Raw genomic sequence first — 19903 nt, forward strand, 5'->3', positions numbered from 1 at the left:
TTACAAAAAACATATGTATCGTCATCATAAATCTACTGTATTAATATACTACTTCTAAACTGCTTGCCAAAGAAGCTGACTTGGTTACTTTTTCATTATATTACACTATTATAGTAATTTATCAATTGACTAAATTCCCAAATTACCCTAGTCCATCACACCCTGGCTGAGCCTATGTTGCCCAAGGCCATGGCAACATATAAGCTTGTGTTGTCCAAGGCCATGGCAACATTTAAGCTTGTGTTGTCCAAGGCCATGGCAACATATAAGCTTGTGTTGTCCAAGGCCATGGCAACATTTAAGCTTGTGTTGTCCAAGGCCATGGCAACATATAAGCTTGTGTTGCCCAAGGCCATGGCAACATATAAGCTTGTGTTGTCCTAGACCATGGCAACATATAAGCTTGTGTTGTCCAAGGCCATGGCAACATTTAAGCTTGTGTTGTCCAAGGCCATGGCAACATTTAAGCTTGTGTTGTCCAAGACCATGGCAACATATAAGCTTGTGTTGCCCAAGGCCATGGCAACATATAAGCTTGTGTTGTCCAAGACCATGACAACATATAAGCTTGTGTTGCCCAAGGCCATGGCAACATATAAGCTTGTGTTGCCCAAGGCCATGGCAACATATAAGCTTGTGTTGTCCAAGGCCATGGCAACATATAAGCTTGTGTTGCCCAAGGCCATGGCAACATATAAGCTTGTGTTGCCCAAGACCATGGCAACATATAAGCTTGTGTTGTCCAAGGCCATGGCAACATATAAGCTTGTGTTGCCCAAGGCCATGGCAACATATAAGCTTGTGTTGTCCAAGACCATGGCAACATATAAGCTTGTGTTGTCCAAGACCATGGCAACATATAAGCTTGTGTTGTCCAAGGCCATGGCAACATATAAGCTTGTGTTGCCCAAGGCCATGGCAACATATAAGCTTGTGTTGCCCAAGGCCATGGCAACATTTAAGCTTGTGTTGTCCAAGGCCATGGCAACATATAAGCTTGTGTTGCCCAAGGCCATGGCAACATATAAGCTTGTGTTGCCCAAGACCATGGCAACATATAAGCTTGTGTTGTCCAAGACCATGGCAACATATAAGCTTGTGTTGTCCAAGGCCATGGCAACATATAAGCTTGTGTTGCCCAAGGCCATGGCAACATATAAGCTTGTGTTGCCCAAGGCCATGGCAACATTTAAGCTTGTGTTGTCCAAGGCCATGGCAACATATAAGCTTGTGTTGCCCAAGGCCATGGCAACATATAAGCTTGTGTTGTCCAAGACCATGGCAACATATAAGCTTGTGTTGTCCAAGACCATGGCAACATATAAGCTTGTGTTGTCCAAGGCCATGGCAACATATAAGCTTGTGTTGCCCAAGGCCATGGCAACATTTAAGCTTGTGTTGTCCAAGGCCATGGCAACATATAAGCTTGTGTTGCCCAAGGCCATGGCAACATATAAGCTTGTGTTGTCCAAGGCCATGGCAACATTTAAGCTTGTGTTGTCCAAGGCCATGGCAACATATAAGCTTGTGTTGCCCAAGGCCATGGCAACATATAAGCTTGTGTTGTCCAAGACCATGGCAACATATAAGCTTGTGTTGTCCTAGACCATGGCAACATTTAAGCTTGTGTTGTCCTAGACCATGGCAACATATAAGCTTGTGTTGCCCAAGGCCATGGCAACATATAAGCTTGTGTTGCCCAAGGCCATGGCAACATTTAAGCTTGTGTTGTCCAAGGCCATGGCAACATATAAGCTTGTGTTGCCCAAGGCCATGGCAACATTTAAGCTTGTGTTGTCCAAGGCCATGGCAACATATAAGCTTGTGTTGTCCTAGACCATGGCAACATATAAGCTTGTGTTGTCCTAGACCATGGCAACATATAAGCTTGTGTTGTCCAAGGCCATGGCAACATTTAAGCTTGTGTTGCCCAAGGCCATGGCAACATATAAGCTTCGAGACCTTCCATGGTAGACCTCAGAACACTATTGACAAATGTGCAGAAAACGCTTCGAGAGGTTTAGTGTACAGTAATACAAATAATTGATATAACTTTATTTTCTCTATATAGTACAGAAAAAGGACAATTCTTCAACAGTTTTGGAAATACAGTATTGTATATTTTAATTATCATCATTGTATTTAAAAGACATAAATATGATGATATAGGGGGTAATTACTTGATACAGAGTACGTATATATAATGAAGCCACTACAGTAGTACACACAGCGTTTGGGCATTAAATTAAATGTAGGGCAGATGGAAGTCAGACAAAAAGATGCCAATAAGAAATGTGGAGTTAATCCAACACTTAACAACACATAGAGTAAACAAATAGTCATGATCATGTTTGCATCCAGACTACTACTGTCCAGACTACTACTACTACTACACAGGCTACTACCTCTAACTGCAGTTAATTTGTCATATTGTGTGTTTTTTATCTACACATAAAGACTACATTGTTAGTAATTTGCATATCACTTTGATTTTAAAGGGTTTACCATTCAGATGTTTATCACTGGTACATACTGATGCTGTAGTGTGCTGTAGTGTGTCATACTGAGGTCAGTCACACTGATGAAGGAGACCCTGGTAAGCTTGCTGGGGGTCCTACTAGTGCACGCTCTCCATTAACTGTCTTGCTTCTGTCAGTTCTGACAGAGGAAACAAAAATTAAGCCTTGAAGCCAATGTCGTATATACAATTTATGCAATCACACCAACATATTATATTCCCCATTCTGCTCTTCTCACACAATACTGTACTACAAACTATTTTAACTTACGGAATCTGTGCATCGGGTTCAATCACAGCAAACGACCACAAACTCATCATCACCCAGCAAAAATCAGCCATCAGAACTTTAACAAATTCTATTTTCAGGCAATACACAGCCCCCCTCTGTTTAAATCTCATCCTGTAATTACACTTAGGTGATTACACTTAGCTAATTACATACACTAGGAATCGACTTGAGAATGGTCCAGGACGGACTGAAACGCCGTCGTCCCTTCATTTTCTAGTGTGCGGATTGGTCAACAATCAATACACTAGGAAAGATAAGAAACTTACACAATTGCAATGTCCTCCAAGATGACCTGGACAAAATAAGTGTATGGAGCAACACCTGACATGAAATTTCAATGATAATAAATGTTGTATTATGGAATATGGAAGAGGAGGAACAAGGCCACACACAACTTACAAATTACGTGGAAAGGCTTTAACAGCTTAGAAAGACCTAGTGGTGGTGCTGGGGAGCAAACTGTCACCGGAGGACCACAAAGAACATTATGTGTGGTGGCTATGTTGCACCTTCCAACTGACAGCTGAGGATTCGACCCCTGCATGTAGGCCCCCTGCCGAGCACACCCACATGTGGGGCCCCCTGCCGAGCACACCCAGATGTGGGGCCCCTGCCGAGCACACCCACATGTGGGGCCCCCTGCCGAGCACACCCAGATGTGGGGCCCCTGCCGAGCACACCCACATGTGGGGCCCCCTGCCGAGCACACCCAGATGTGGGGCCCCTGCCGAGCACACCCACATGTGGGGCCCCCTGCCGAGCACACCCAGATGTGGGGCCCCTGCCGAGCACACCCACATGTGGGGCCTCTGCCGAGCACACCCAGATGTGGGGCCCCTGCCGAGCACACCCACATGTGGGGCCCCCCTGCCGAGCACACCAACATCCTCCACGAGACAATTAGTATGCAGCTCATGGAGACTCGGGAAAAGCACGACGGAACCCACACACAGACAGCGAAGATCATTCACCAATAGTGCGGCCGACAACAGAGGAACTTGGGCACGGAGCCGCACAAGACTATCATCAGGAGCAAGAGAGGGAGCAAACAGGCAGAAATTGAGAGGCGCCAAAGAAAGATCTTTAGAAACACCTGCAACACAGCCACCTCACACCACCTCAGTGTGCGGATATGACGAGTTGCACCAAGCGAGAACACAGGATTATCTGCCACCCAGGAAGATTATAACCTCATAATGCATTCAATAAAGAGAAGACGCAAATTCAAAAGATGAAAGGTCCATCATAAAGGCGAAATCCGAGTCTCGCAGGAGGTAAAAAAGAAAAAAAAGGTCCTGAGCCGCCACAGGGGGGGACCCAAGAGGAAAAAAACCTCTGGAAGAATGATCCTGATAGGCCTAAAGGCACACGGAACCGAATCCTGGGGAAGCCGCATCCAAATCATACTCGTGCAAGGAGGGAGGATATGAACCCTTTCCCTAGCAAAGGGAGACTCTCATCGGTGGTAACCAGGAAACATGCACAGTCAAAGGGACACAAAGGCCCATATCTTACTCCTCACAAACCCTGGAAGCTGAAGTCACGGTCCCCAGGGTCGAGCCAGTATCCTCGCCCACCGTCCGGGATAGAAAAGCAGAGTCCAAGAGAGAGGCATCAAATGAGGAAGAGGCTGGCTGAAAGGAAAACCCAGAAGTGGTTTGGTGGGATCAGCCGGCTCAATTGACTGTGCCCGGTTCGAAAAGGGCACCCCCCCCCTCCTCCGGAGCTGGCCGAGCTACATCTTGAGCTAAACCCTGTCCTGACCCGGAAACCTTCAGATGATTTGGGTACAAAAGCCCCAAATCAGGCTTCAGAGCAGGGCGAGGAAATGATCAGAGAAAGGGCGAACCATGCTCTGAAGGTGAAGGAAAAGTAGCCATGTTGGAGTTCACCAACACCTCTAATTCCAGGTCCCTAAACACCAGGGCAGCTCCAGGGCATTTAACCTGCCACACAACAGACAGCTGCAACCTAGCAAAACAAATATTCAAAACAAATATGCACTGCCTGGTAAGCCCAAACCTCATGAGGAGGGTCTGAAAGAAAAATACCATGGGGGAGCGCAAACCCCACTGGAATCAGAGTCGAAGTGTCACTGACCCAACATGTAGCATGGCAGACAAAAGGAATGATCGTCGCTGCATGGCGTGGATGATGAACAACCCTAAAACTCGCACGAAGTGAGAGCAGGCTCGGGGGAATATCCATGTAGGACCACCAAACCAGCTGCCGATGTCCAGATGCCCTGAAGTGTGAACCAAGCAGCGCACCGAGGCACTGGGATTGTTCTGCCGGTCTTAAAAGTAAGCCAACAGCCTGGTTCACGCGGCCGTGTTGGTCGACCTCAGCATGCTGAGAGAAGCACGCTACCCACCAGTGCGCCCCGACAGCCATTTTTTGTTATTAACACATTTAGGTACATGTGCATTTGAGCAGCTACCCTAGACTATATGAAGGGGAGTACAGTGTGTCAAAAAGCTAGCTACATGGTGCTAAAAATCCCCATCACACAGGATGGTTAGTCATAGAGAGGCACGTGATCAATAGTCTGCACTGGCAAACACTGGGTGCATTATGAGGATATCATCATGAACACTAGAGTGAGTAAGGCAGCAGTGATACTAAAAGTCCTCATCTCGCAGGATGGTTAGTCATACAGGCCATATGTTCAGTAGCTTGCACTGGCAAATTTTGGGTGCACTATGAGTATAGTGCGCGAATTCGATCATTTGTTTACATAGCTGAGGGAAGTTCTTTAGGCGGGTTTGGAGGCTTTGTTCTCTTTGGACTCCAGTTTTGAATCCAGGGAGTTTTGACTCGCTGACTTTCTGACTGCCTTCCGTGGCGAGGTGGCAGGAGAATAAAATGTCACAGCTCCCTGTGTCTCTGAAGGGGGGGGGGATGGGGGTGTCAGGTTGTGCCACTGGTAGGCCTATAGAGCTCTATGACTGATGCGACCTAGCAGATGGGACTCCCTCAGTAGCTCCAGGGAGCCACAAGGAGGCTTCTCCCCCCCCAGAAATTTCATTATTTATAATTAACAATAAAGTGCAAGGTAAACAAATGAAACCAACCATGGATGAGGGCGTGTAGCTGGGCGGGAGTGAGGGTGAGAGTGGTGGGCGGGCCGGTGGGCGGCTGGCCACCCTGGAGACTCAGCTGCACCGCGGCCTTCTGATTCCCGCCCACACTTACGCCCACAACCTTGCACGACCAACTGATGTCGCCTCCAACTGCCGGGAGAAATGCATTATAAATCTACTCTTAAAAACATACAATTATGGCGAGAATAGGTCATACTGACTTGTCTGGAACTACACCCAACCCGCACATGTGAAATGGAAGTGATGATCGATCCATCCACTTGTAACTTGATGAAGGTCCACCACAGACCGTAACGACACTTTCCTTATAGGGTGGGCCAAAACGCCGCCACTTTCCTTCTAGGGTGGGCCAAAACGTAGCCACTTTCCTTCTAGGGTGGACCAAAACGTCGCCACTTTCCTTATAGGATGGGCCAAAACGTCGCCACTTTCCTTATAGGATGGGCCAAAACGTCGTCACTTTCCTTATAGGATGGGCCAAAACGTCGCCACTTTCCTTATAGGATGGGCCAAAACGTCGTCACTTTCCCTCCAAGATGGGCTCAAAACGTCACCATTTTCCCTTCTTGTCATGTGTGGGATTGGGTGGTATATGATCATGAAAATAATGATAACACCGATGAATGTAACACAGACGGTGCCAGACGATGCAGGCAATACCTTAGCAAAAAGTACATAAACAAAATAGAGTATTGGACTATCGCATCACACACAAGAAAAGGCAGCAATAAATGAGACTCAAATTGGACAAAGACAGGTTTAAAGATGACAGAAGTAAACACTGGTTCGCTGATATAGTCTTAAGACACGTGCCAGTGCATATTAACGCCACGGAACGTAGAGAAACAAGATGATATGAAGACCAACTTGTTTACAATGCTTCACCTGCGATGCCGTCATCAAACCTAACACAGGCAAAAAGGGGAAGGGATGAGGTAAGGGGCGTTGATGTAAGGGAGGGATCGATGAGGTAAGGGAGGTAGAGAGGAGAGACAAGGGATTATGTTACGTTTTATATTGATATATTATTTAATCAATCAAACACTTTATTACAAGAAATGGTAGTACATTTATAACTGGTTAGGTTTATATGAGAAGTCGAGTACAGGAGACCCGCTGCACCAGTTAAAAATGTAACTCAATCTAACACACAAAGAACCCAGATTAACCTGATGTATCAGTGAGACAATCAGTAGGAGCCACGAGGAAGATTTGAACTTGCATTTCATCGTGTTAAGGGGATTTCTTTGTGCATTAGAAGAGAAGCGTTAGGGAAGACCTCCCATATCACAGCCAGAGTACAATGTAATTCTGGTTTGGGATCAGAAGATGCCTCGGGATTCAATTGAATCCTCGAGGATTTAGTTGAATCCCAGGTTACATTACGTTTGTAGCATATCGTGGGCTGGTGGTTTAGGGCGTGTGCTTGGAAGTACCGAGTGTGCAGGTTCGAATCCTCCTCATGGTTTCTACCGATTGCCTCATTCTAAAGTTGTATCTCCTAGCAATTAATTTTATTTTTCTATGTTATTGCTAGAGCTGGACGCCCGTCTAGCCTAACCTCTTGGACTGTACGGTGGAGCGTCTGTCTTGCGTCATAAAGGTCGGCGTTCAATCCCCGACTGTCCGAAGTGGTTAGGCATAATTCCTTTACCCCGTCCCATCCCAAATCCTTATCCTGACCAATTCTCAGTGCTATATAGTCGTAATGGCTTGGCACTTTATCCTAACAGTTCCCTTCCACTTCATCAAGATCTCAAAATTTCCATATTAGCTCGTGTGCAAACAATAGGCCTATGTATCTAAAAGTTGACAAAGAATTTACAGGCAAAAGTCCTCTCTGGATTACAGCCTTCTCTCATCTAAGTGATGCTGTATGCAGTTATCTGCATCTTGTACTTGTCGTTCCCAAAATTATTGGAGCAAATGGGCCTACCTTTTTATATTAAATGTAAATGGTACCCCAACTCCCACGAGTTAGTCGGCCTATATAATGAATAAAGCCGACTACTTTATTCATTATACACAAACACTGAGAGTTTGAAGTGTGACCTTTAAGGCTGGTATCATGCAGACGACGAAGCAGCTCGTGGTGATGGTCGCTGTAGACCTTGGTGAGGGCGGCGGCGTGCTCCTTGGGCAGACCCAGCTGCTGGAGCTCAGAGTCCAGCACGCCAGCCGCCACCACGGCTCCCGCAGCACTCTCCAGCACCCAGCGGATGGCGGCAACCACGGCATGGGCCTGACTCTCACCTGTAGGGGGTGGGAGAGGGTAGTGAGTATCAGGGGAGGGGAATAATGAGGGTGGGGGTAGGGAGAGTTGTGAGGGCAGGGGATAAGGGGGGGGTGATGTGAAGGGGCAGTGAGAGGGGTATTATGATCCAGTGTATTCACCACTTTGTAAATATACACTGTGCCCTAACTTTAGACTGGACGACAGTACACAGAAAACAAAGGGGAACTAGGTCACCCAAGACAAGGAGAGAGGGTCAGTCACTGGTGCTCAGTTTGGGTGGGAGCACGTGACTACGGAGTAACTTCTCAGCCAAGTTCCCATCACAGTGATGTTAAGCCCCTTCTCTGTGACTTGGATCATTACCGGGTGAATCTCCAGTGAGTGATCAGCCTAGGTAGGGCGTCGGAAGTCGCAGTATAAGAGAAGGAGTACTCTGCTGGTGCTCAGGTGGTGGTAAATGGTTTTCGTATTTATCATCGGCACCCTGATAAGCTGGGGGCCCTGATAGTGTGTGTTTGTGTGAACGTGTAATAAATATGTTATGTGTGTGTGAACGTGTAGTAAATATGATAAAAAGGAAAAAAATAGGTTGGGATATCACAGCCGATGGTTTGTAAAAGCGGGAACCATCAGCTAACTGCTCGACCCTGTAAACACACACACACACACACACACACACACACACACACACACACACACACACACACACACACACACACACACACACACACACAAACACACAAACACAAACACACACAAACACACACAAACACACACACGAAGCTGGAAAAACAAATGAGCAAAAGGAATGTAAGGAAATACTGGTATCCTGTACAGGTGGTCAACAAGTGGAATACACTGAGAGAAGGTGTGGAAGCCACTTCCATCCCCATCTTTAATGCTGGCTTCCACAAAGGATTTTAACATCAAAATAAATAAATGTAATGCAGTGGGCACAAGGCTAGTGAACTCTGTTAGGCAAGTACACAAACACAATATATATATATATATATATATATATATATATATATATATATATATATATATATATATATATATATATATATATATATATATATATATACATCTTAAATCTACAAGAGACCCAAGAGCAGCAAGTAAGTAATTATCAAAGAAGGCACCAAGCCGGGAAGGCTATGTAGCACCTTCAAATGTGCGGAATAATCAGAGGGCGCTAAATATCACTGAGGATGCCAATATGAGAAGAGAAACGCATAAGGCGAACGATATCAAAAGTATCCGATTCACCAAGAATTCGATTGAGGGACAAGTGACCGCGAGGGACAGTCGGAAAGCAAGACATATGCTCGTCCTGGAAGTCAGGACATTCAACAAGGATATGCACAACTGTAAGAGGGACAATGCAGTTAGGACAATAAGGAGCAGGGCGGCGTTCCACTAAGTGTCTGTGAGTTAAGCGTGTATGGCCAATACGCAACCTTGCTAGAACCATTTTCCCCCGCTGGTTACGGTGGCAGGAGGAAGGCCACAGGGACACTGGTCTTCTGTTACCAGTAACAGAAGACCAACAACCCTGCCAAAGGGCAAGGATAGAGGAATGAATAACTGGGTAATAGTCAAAATAAGAAATACCTTTATGGGAGATGGGACAAGTGCGAATAGCTTCCTTAGCGGCAGCGTCCGCACGCTCATTTAAAGAGACACTAATATGGCTGGGAACCCAGCAAAATTCAACTGTCTTAAATCTACTGGAGATAAGAAACAGACAATGTTGAATCTCAACTACCACTGGATGGACTGGATTACAGGACTCTAGAGCCATGAGAGCACTGCAAGAGTCAACTACAACAACAAAGAAGCATTGACAGCGAGAAAGCAGGAGACGAAGAGCATAGAGAATAGCATAAAGTTCTGCCGTGAAGATGCTAGTCTCCGGTATATAACAACGTTATATGGAGGACCTATGGCAATTCCACGACCGAGAGATGGCTTCCTGAACCTTGCAGGAATTAACCTCACTGAGGACCAAGTCACTCTCCTAAATCTGGGTATAAACTGTCACGTTATGTCCAGACCGAGTGAGATGGCCCGGAAAGTGGAGTTGGAAATTCTGTTGGACGACATATTCGACCTCGAGACACAAAAGAAGGTCACTACCATAGATACCTTACAAGCAGAACTTATTGCAGAAGGAGGAAAGAATCGAGGCAACTACAGAAGCACCATACTGTCCCCCGAGCTCAAAGCGGCAGCTAAGAGCCTTCGTGAGAACAAGGAGATAGTTGTCAGGAGAGGTGACAAGTCGCCAATATACGTCATTCTTAAAAAAGACGAATATCTGGCGAAAATGAACCTCATACTCTCTGACCAAACTAAATTTCAAAGGGTAACGAAGGACACTACAGCCGAATTGAAAGCAACGGTCAACAAACTGATCGAAACTGTGAATGCCAAGAAATCCGGACTCCACCTGCCAAAGGTTATTGGGGAATATAAACCTGGATATGAGTATGGAAATGTCAAGACACACAAGCCTGGAAACCCACTTCGGCCAATCATTAGCCAGATACCCACACCCACGTACAGACTGGCGAAGCGACTCAATGGCCTGCTGACTCCTTATGTCCCTTGCGCCTTCAGCCTGAAGTCTCCAAAGGAATTTGTTGACTTATTGCGGGGCACACGGGCCACAGGGATAAGAGCCTCGTTGGACGTAGAATCCCTGTTTACCAATGTACCTGTGGACGAGACAATCGGGATGATAGCCGACAGAGTGTATCGTGATCCGGCCTGCACTCCTCTTGACATACCAGAAAACATTCTGAGGAAACTACTCCAAGCTTGTACTAAAGAGGCACCCTTCTTGAGCCCGGATGGGCACATGTATAAGCAAGTAGATGGGGTCGCCATGGGTTCCCCCCTAGGTGTCCTGTTTGCAAACTTCTACATGGGTACCATCGAGCAAAAAGTCTTAGTCGAAATGAACTTGAAACCGGCCATATACTGCAGGTATGTTGACGACATTTTTACACAGGTACCTGTTGTCAGACATCTGCAGGAGCTGAAGGAGGCATTTGAGCAGAGTTCCGTGCTGCGTTTCACTTACGAGATGGAAAAGGATGGGAAGCTGCCCTTTCTAGATGTAACAGTCATGGAAAAGAGCGGAGGTTTCCACACTGCAGTCTACACTAAGGAAACGAACATAGGAATGTGCCTAAATGCCAACAGCACTGCCCAGACAGGTACAAGAGGAGTGTTGTTAACGCTTATGTCGACCGTGCTCTCAGCCACAGCTCAGAATGGAAGCAAGTCGACGAAGAACTCTGTAGGGTAAGGCAGGTCCTAGTCAACAACGGCTTCTCCAATGGTTTCGTCGAAGACATCATAAGAAGGAAAGTGAAACGCCATGCAACCTCTGAAGAGACAACTAACACAACACCTATACTCCCTTTTAGACTATTTTACAGGAACTTCTTTTCCACAGCTCATAAAACGGAGGAAAGGGTCCTGAAAGATATTGTTAATAGAAACGTTATCCCTACAGACAAAAATCAGAGGATACAACTGACAATTTACTATAAAACAAGAAAAACGGCCAGCCTACTCATGAGAAACTCTCCAGACACAAAGCAGAACGCTTTAAAAGAGACCAACGTCGTCTATGCCTTCAAATGCCCTCTTGGGGGACTGTAAGCTCCAAAAAAACCAGTATATAGGCAAGACAACAACATCTCTTTCTAGGCGTTTAACGATGCATAAGCAACAGGGCTCCATTAAGGAACATATAATCTCTTCCCACAACCAAACCATCGCCAGAGAAATCCTAGTAAACAACACAGAAATCATCGATAGATACAGCGATAGCAGGCGGCTTGACGTTTGCGAGGCACTACACATTAAGAAGTCAACACCAGCAATCAACAGCCAATTAATGCACAACTATATTCTACCCACCTCAAGACTCCGCTCCAATATAGAAGCATCAAGAAATATGGACCAATAGGCTTTCTACAATCACTTCCATTCAATACCCATTGTTTCGTGTTCTGTCTTGTGTTGATGAAATTAATACCCTATTAATACCACCTCACCCCATCCACCTCACTCAAATGTAGATATAAACAAATCGATGTGTAAGTTCTATTCAGTTGTGTATGTGTAAACTAAAGTTTTTGAAAATGTAATAAGTTTTACGAAACGCGCTCAAGTGTCGCGTCAGACTAGAAATAAAAATGAATTTTGGAGAATTGATTTTTGAATTACCACCAACAGTGAAAAGAAACGTACGAAAGATCGAGAAAATTCGTGTTAGAATTATTAATCTAACTTTTTCGGTCATATTTAATAATATATGTCTACAGGAAAGACTGCTACCAAAATATACTAATATATATATATATATATATATATATATATATATATATATATATATATATATATATATATATATATATATATATATATATGTCGTACCTAGTAGCCAGAACGCACTTTTCAGCCTACTATGCAAGGCCCAATTTGCCTAATAAGCCAAGTTTTCATGAATTAATTGTTTTTCGACTACCTAACCTACCTAACCTAACCTAACTTTTTCGGCTACCTAACCTAACCTAGCCTATAAAGATAGGTTAGGTTAGGTAGGGTTGGTTAGGTTCGGTCATATATCTACGTTAATTTTACCTCCAATAAAAAAATTGACTTCATACATAATGAAATGGGTAGCTTTATCATTTCATAAGAAAAAAATTAGAGAAAATATATTAATTCATGAAAACTTGGCTTATTAGGCAAATCGGGCCTTGCATAGTAGGCTGAGAAGTGCGTTCTGGCTACTAGGTACGTCATAGATATATATATATATATATATATATATATATATATATATATATATATATATATATATATATCGCCTCAGTGTGGCGATCCAGAGGGGAAATGCTTGCTGCGTCCTCGGTTCCTGTCTGGAAGCGGAGGAGCTTTAAGTGATCCATAACCTTTAGGCATTTGTCTTGTATGTTTGTAACCTTTATATATATATATATATATATATATATATATATATATATATATATATATATATATATATATATATATATATATATATATATATATGCAATTGACGATCACAAAACACTGATCATTTTATGCGGAAAATCCACAGAGAAATATGAAAAGAGGTGAACGTTTCGGCTTGTTAAAGCCTTTGTCAACACCAGACTGACTAAGGAGAAGGGAGAAGGGGGAGGATATGTAGTTGTTTCTTAAACTGTTGTGCAATATTAAGTTATAATATTGCACAACAGTTTAAGAAACAACTCTGATAGAGAGGCTTACAATGTCTCATTATAATTGTATATTCATATATTGTGTGTTCATGAGGCTTTTCATTTTTCTTTTATCCTTATTCTCTGACCGCTTAATCCTCTTTGACCATTCTAAGCTAAGTTATACCTGTTTTTGGTTAATTACACCTGACCAACCCTAGGGATGGGTTGGTCAGGTGTCGGCCTATATATCCTCCCCCTTCTCCCTTCTCCTTAGTCAGTCTGGTGTTGACAAAGGCTTTAACAAGCCGAAACGTTCACCTCATTTCATATTTCTCTGTGGATTTTCCGCATATATATATATATATATATATATATATATATATATATATTAGTATATTTTGGTAGCAGTCTTTCCTGTAGACATATTTTATTAAATATGACCGAAAAAGTAAGATTAATAATTCTAACACGAATTTTCTCAATCTTTCGTACATTATGCTTCACTATTGGAGGTAAATCAAAAATCACTTCTCCAAAATTCATTTTTATTTCTAGTCTGACGCGACACGGGCGCGTTTCGTAAAACTTATTACATTTTCAAAGACTTCACAAATACACAACTGATTATAACTTGCGTTTCCCTGGTTTTATATCTACATTTGAGTGAGGTGGGAAGGGTGATGTGGCATTACATTTGAGTAAGGTGGGAAGGATGATGTGGCATTAGAGGATATTAATAGGGTATTAAAAGTATCAACACAAGACAGAACACGAAACAATGGATATTGAATAGAAGTGTTTGTAGAAAGCCTATTGGTCCATATTTCTTGATGCTTCTATATTGGAGCGGAGTCTTGAGGTGGGTAGAATATAGTTGTGCAATAATTGGCTGTTGATTGCTGGTGTTGACTTCTTGATGTGTAGTGCCTCGCAAACGTCGAGCCGCCTGCTATCGCTGTATCTATCGATGATTTCTGTGTTGTTTACTAGGATTTCTCTGGCGATGGTTTGGTTATGGGAAGAGATTATATGTTCCTTAATGGAGCCCTGTTGTTTATGCATCGTTAAACGCCTAGAAAGAGATGTTGTTGTCTTGCCTATATACTGGGTTTTTTGGAGCTTACAGTCCCCAAGTGGGCATTTGAAGGCATAGACGACGTTAGTCTCTTTTAAAGCGTTCTGTTTCGTGTCTGGAGAGTTTCTCATGAGTAGGCTGGCCGTTTTTCTGGTTTTATAGTAAATCGTCAGTTGTATCCTCTGATTTTTGTCTGTAGGGATAACGTTTCTATTAACAATATCTTTCAGGACCCTTTCCTCTGTTTTATGAGCTGTGGAAAAGAAGTTCCTGTAAAATAGTCTAATAGGGGGTATAGGTGTTGTGTTAGTTGTCTCTTCGGAGGTTGCATGGCTTTTCACTTTCCTTCTTATGATGTCTTCGATGAAACCATTGGAGAAGCCGTTATTGACTAGAACCTGCCTTACCCTACAGAGTTCTTCGTCGACTTGCTTCCATTCTGAGCTGTGGCTGAGAGCACGGTCGACGTATGCGTTAACAACACTCCTCTTGTACCTGTCAGGGCAGTCGCTGTTGGCATTTAGGCACATTCCTATGTTTGTTTCCTTTGTGTAGACTGCAGTGTGGAAACCTCCGCCCTTTTCCATGACTGTTACATCTAGAAAAGGCAGCTTCCCATCCTTTTCCGTCTCGTAAGTGAAACGCAGCACGGAACTCTGCTCAAATGCCTCCTTCAGCTCCTGCAGATGTCTAACATCAGGTACCTGTGTAAAAATGTCGTCAACATACCTGCAGTATATGGCCGGTTTCAAGTTCATGTCGACTAAGACTTTTTGCTCGATGGTACCCATGTAGAAGTTTGCAAACAGGACACCTAGGGGAGAACCCATAGCGACCCCATCTACTTGCTTATACATGTGCCCATCCGGGCTCAAGAAGGGTGCCTCTTTAGTACAAGCTTGGAGTAGTTTCCTCAGAATACTTTCTGGCATGTCAAGAGGAGTACAGGCTGGATCACGATACACTCTGTCGGCTATCATTCCGATTGTCTCGTCCACAGGTACATTGGTAAACAGCGATTCTACGTCCAACGAGGCTCTTATCCCTGTGGCCCGTGCGCCCCGCAGTAAGTCCACAAATTCCTTTGGAGACTTCAGGCTGAAGGCGCAAGGAACATAAGGAGTCAGCAGGCCGTTGAGTCGCTTCGCCAATCTGTACGTGGGTGTGGGTATCTGGCTAATGATTGGCCGAAGTGGGTTTCCAGGCTTGTGCGTCTTGACATTTCCATACGCATATCCAGGTTTATATTCCCCAATGATCTTTGGCAGGTGGAGTCCGGATTTCTTGGCGTTCACAGTTTCGATCAGTTTGTTGACCTTTGCTTTTAATTCGGCTGTAGTGTCCTTCGTTACCCTTTGGAACTTAGTTTGGTCAGAGAGTATGATGTTCATTTTCGCCAGATATTCGTCTTTTTTAAGAATGACATATATTGGCGACTTGTCACCTCTCCTGACAACTATCTCCTTGTTCTCACGAAGGCTTTTAGCTGCCGCTCTAAGCTCGGGGGACAGTATGGTGCTTCTGTAGTTGCCTCGATTCTTTCCTCCTTCTGCAATAAGTTCTGCTTGTAAGGTATCTTTGGTAGTGACCTTCTTTTGTGTCTCGAGGTCGAATATGTCGTCCAACAGAATTTCCAACTCCACTTTCCGGGCCATTTCACTCGGTCTGGACATAACATGACAGTTTATGCCCAGATTTAGGAGAGTGACTTGGTCCTCAGTGAGGTTAATTCCTGCAAGGTTCAGGAAGCCATCTCTTGGTCGTGGAATTGCCATAGGTCCTCCATATAATGTTGTTAGTTTCTTGATAATCCTTGTTTCAGTGCTGAGGTGATGTTGGTCTGTGAGGATGTCGAGGTGTTGTTCAATGCGGGTACGGATACTATGGTCGATGTTGCTATTTCTCCACTCGTTTGTAGCATGAAGTAGTTGCGTTTTTTTGTCTTTGATTTCATTCTCTGCCTTGTATATCTGATCACGAATCAGATCCTGGCGATATTTTATCGTGAAGGCTTGATTCCTTGCTGCTGGGTCGTGCACTTTAACATTAGTATATTTTGGTAGCAGTCTTTCCTGTAGACATATTTTATTAAATATGACCGAAAAAGTAAGATTAATAATTCTAACACGAATTTTCTCAATCTTTCGTACATTATGCTTCACTATTGGAGGTAAATCAAAAATCACTTCTCCAAAATTCATTTTTATTTCTAGTCTGACGCGACACGGGCGCGTTTCGTAAAACTTATTACATTTTCAAAGACTTCACAAATACACAACTGATTATAACTTGCGTTTCCCTGGTTTTATATCTACATTTGAGTGAGGTGGGAAGGGTGATGTGGCATTACATTTGAGTAAGGTGGGAAGGATGATGTGGCATTAGAGGATATTAATAGGGTATTAAAAGTATCAACACAAGACAGAACACGAAACAATGGATATTGAATAGAAGTGTTTGTAGAAAGCCTATTGGTCCATATTTCTTGATGCTTCTATATTGGAGCGGAGTCTTGAGGTGGGTAGAATATAGTTGTGCAATAATTGGCTGTTGATTGCTGGTGTTGACTTCTTGATGTGTAGTGCCTCGCAAACGTCGAGCCGCCTGCTATCGCTGTATCTATCGATGATTTCTGTGTTGTTTACTAGGATTTCTCTGGCGATGGTTTGGTTATGGGAAGAGATTATATGTTCCTTAATGGAGCCCTGTTGTTTATGCATCGTTAAACGCCTAGAAAGAGATGTTGTCATGAGAAACTCTCCAGACACGAAACAGAACGCTTTAAAAGAGACTAACGTCGTCTATGCCTTCAAATGCCCACTTGGGGACTGTAAGCTCCAAAAAACCCAGTATATAGGCAAGACAACAACATCTCTTTCTAGGCGTTTAACGATGCATAAACAACAGGGCTCCATTAAGGAACATATAATCTCTTCCCATAACCAAACCATCGCCAGAGAAATCCTAGTAAACAACACAGAAATCATCGATAGATACAGCGATAGCAGGCGGCTCGACGTTTGCGAGGCACTACACATCAAGAAGTCAACACCAGCAATCAACAGCCAATTATTGCACAACTATATTCTACCCACCTCAAGACTCCGCTCCAATATAGAAGCATCAAGAAATATGGACCAATAGGCTTTCTACAAACACTTCTATTCAATATCCATTGTTTCGTGTTCTGTCTTGTGTTGATACTTTTAATACCCTATTAATATCCTCTAATGCCACATCATCCTTCCCACCTTACTCAAATGTAATGCCACATCACCCTTCCCACCTCACTCAAATGTAGATATAAAACCAGGGAAACGCAAGTTATAATCAGTTGTGTATTTGTGAAGTCTTTGAAAATGTAATAAGTTTTACGAAACGCGCCCGTGTCGCGTCAGACTAGAAATAAAAATGAATTTTGGAGAAGTGATTTTTGATTTACCTCCAATAGTGAAGCATAATGTACGAAAGATTGAGAAAATTCGTGTTAGAATTATTAATCTTACTTTTTCGGTCATATTTAATAAAATATGTCTACAGGAAAGACTGCTACCAAAATATACTAATGTTAAAGTGCACGACCCAGCAGCAAGGAATCAAGCCTTCACGATAAAATATCGCCAGGATCTGATTCGTGATCAGATATACAAGGCAGAGAATGAAATCAAAGACAAAAAAACGCAACTACTTCATGCTACAAACGAGTGGAGAAATAGCAACATCGACCATAGTATCCGTACCCGCATTGAACAACACCTCGACATCCTCACAGACCAACATCACCTCAGCACTGAAACAAGGATTATCAAGAAACTAACAACATTATATGGAGGACCTATGGCAATTCCACGACCAAGAGATGGCTTCCTGAACCTTGCAGGAATTAACCTCACTGAGGACCAAGTCACTCTCCTAAATCTGGGCATAAACTGTCATGTTATGTCCAGACCGAGTGAAATGGCCCGGAAAGTGGAGTTGGAAATTCTGTTGGACGACATATTCGACCTCGAGACACAAAAGAAGGTCACTACCAAAGATACCTTACAAGCAGAACTTATTGCAGAAGGAGGAAAGAATCGAGGCAACTACAGAAGCACCATACTGTCCCCCGAGCTTAGAGCGGCAGCTAAAAGCCTTCGTGAGAACAAGGAGATAGTTGTCAGGAGAGGTGACAAGTCGCCAATATATGTCATTCTTAAAAAAGACGAATATCTGGCGAAAATGAACATCATACTCTCTGACCAAACTAAGTTCCAAAGGGTAACGAAGGACACTACAGCCGAATTAAAAGCAAAGGTCAACAAACTGATCGAAACTGTGAACGCCAAGAAATCCGGACTCCACCTGCCAAAGATCATTGGGGAATATAAACCTGGATATGCGTATGGAAATGTCAAGACGCACAAGCCTGGAAACCCACTTCGGCCAATCATTAGCCAGATACCCACACCCACGTACAGATTGGCGAAGCGACTCAACGGCCTGCTGACTCCTTATGTTCCTTGCGCCTTCAGCCTGAAGTCTCCAAAGGAATTTGTGGACTTACTGCGGGGCGCACGGGCCACAGGGATAAGAGCCTCGTTGGACGTAGAATCGCTGTTTACCAATGTACCTGTGGACGAGACAATCGGAATGATAGCCGACAGAGTGTATCGTGATCCAGCCTGTACTCCTCTTGACATGCCAGAAAGTATTCTGAGGAAACTACTCCAAGCTTGTACTAAAGAGGCACCCTTCTTGAGCCCGGATGGGCACATGTATAAGCAAGTAGATGGGGTCGCTATGGGTTCTCCCCTAGGTGTCCTGTTTGCAAACTTCTACATGGGTACCATCGAGCAAAAAGTCTTAGTCGACATGAACTTGAAACCGGCCATATACTGCAGGTATGTTGACGACATTTTTACACAGGTACCTGATGTTAGACATCTGCAGGAGCTGAAGGAGGCATTTGAGCAGAGTTCCGTGCTGCGTTTCACTTACGAGACGGAAAAGGATGGGAAGCTGCCTTTTCTAGATGTAACAGTCATGGAAAAGGGCGGAGGTTTCCACACTGCAGTCTACACAAAGGAAACAAACATAGGAATGTGCCTAAATGCCAACAGCGACTGCCCTGACAGGTACAAGAGGAGTGTTGTTAACGCATACGTCGACCGTGCTCTCAGCCACAGCTCAGAATGGAAGCAAGTCGACGAAGAACTCTGTAGGGTAAGGCAGGTTCTAGTCAATAACGGCTTCTCCAATGGTTTCATCGAAGACATCATAAGAAGGAAAGTGAAAAGCCATGCAACCTCCGAAGAGACAACTAACACAACACCTATACCCCCTATTAGACTATTTTACAGGAACTTCTTTTCCACAGCTCATAAAACAGAGGAAAGGGTCCTGAAAGATATTGTTAATAGAAACGTTATCCCTACAGACAAAAATCA

At 43.8% G+C, this 19903-nt stretch overlaps 2 protein-coding genes across 8 annotated transcripts in view; both read right to left on the reverse strand.

Moving 5' to 3' along the window:
• Positions 1–380: 380 nt before the first annotated feature.
• On the reverse strand, positions 381–1577 carry LOC138349949 (serine/threonine-protein phosphatase 6 regulatory ankyrin repeat subunit C-like). Its single transcript, XM_069299951.1, has one exon. It carries the CDS (start codon positions 1575–1577, stop codon positions 381–383), a length of 1197 nt encoding a protein of 398 aa, XP_069156052.1.
• A 463-nt stretch (positions 1578–2040) lies between these two features.
• LOC123755953 (COMM domain-containing protein 4) overlaps positions 2041–19903 on the reverse strand; it is a 209806-nt gene continuing 191943 nt past the window's right edge. For all 7 annotated transcript variants that reach the window (XM_069300250.1, XM_069300245.1, XM_069300247.1 and 4 more), the window contains 3 exons: positions 7967–8167; positions 5885–6043; positions 2041–2658 (listed from right to left, as the gene is read on the reverse strand). In XM_069300250.1, the coding sequence (XP_069156351.1) occupies positions 2618–2658; positions 5885–6043; positions 7967–8167 (401 nt within the window). In that variant the 3' untranslated portion in view covers positions 2041–2617. The remainder of the gene's footprint in view (positions 2659–5884; positions 6044–7966; positions 8168–19903) is intronic.

The sequence above is a fragment of the Procambarus clarkii genome, chromosome 43 (assembly GCF_040958095.1).
Source record: "Procambarus clarkii isolate CNS0578487 chromosome 43, FALCON_Pclarkii_2.0, whole genome shotgun sequence".
NCBI classification, from domain to species: Eukaryota; Metazoa; Arthropoda; class Malacostraca; order Decapoda; family Cambaridae; genus Procambarus; species Procambarus clarkii.

Bases quoted from the DNA above. Each gene is read 5' to 3' on its own strand.
- LOC138349949 (XM_069299951.1), bottom strand. From the start codon at position 1,577: ATGGTCTTGGACAACACAAGCTTATATGTTGCCATGGCCTTGGGCAAC.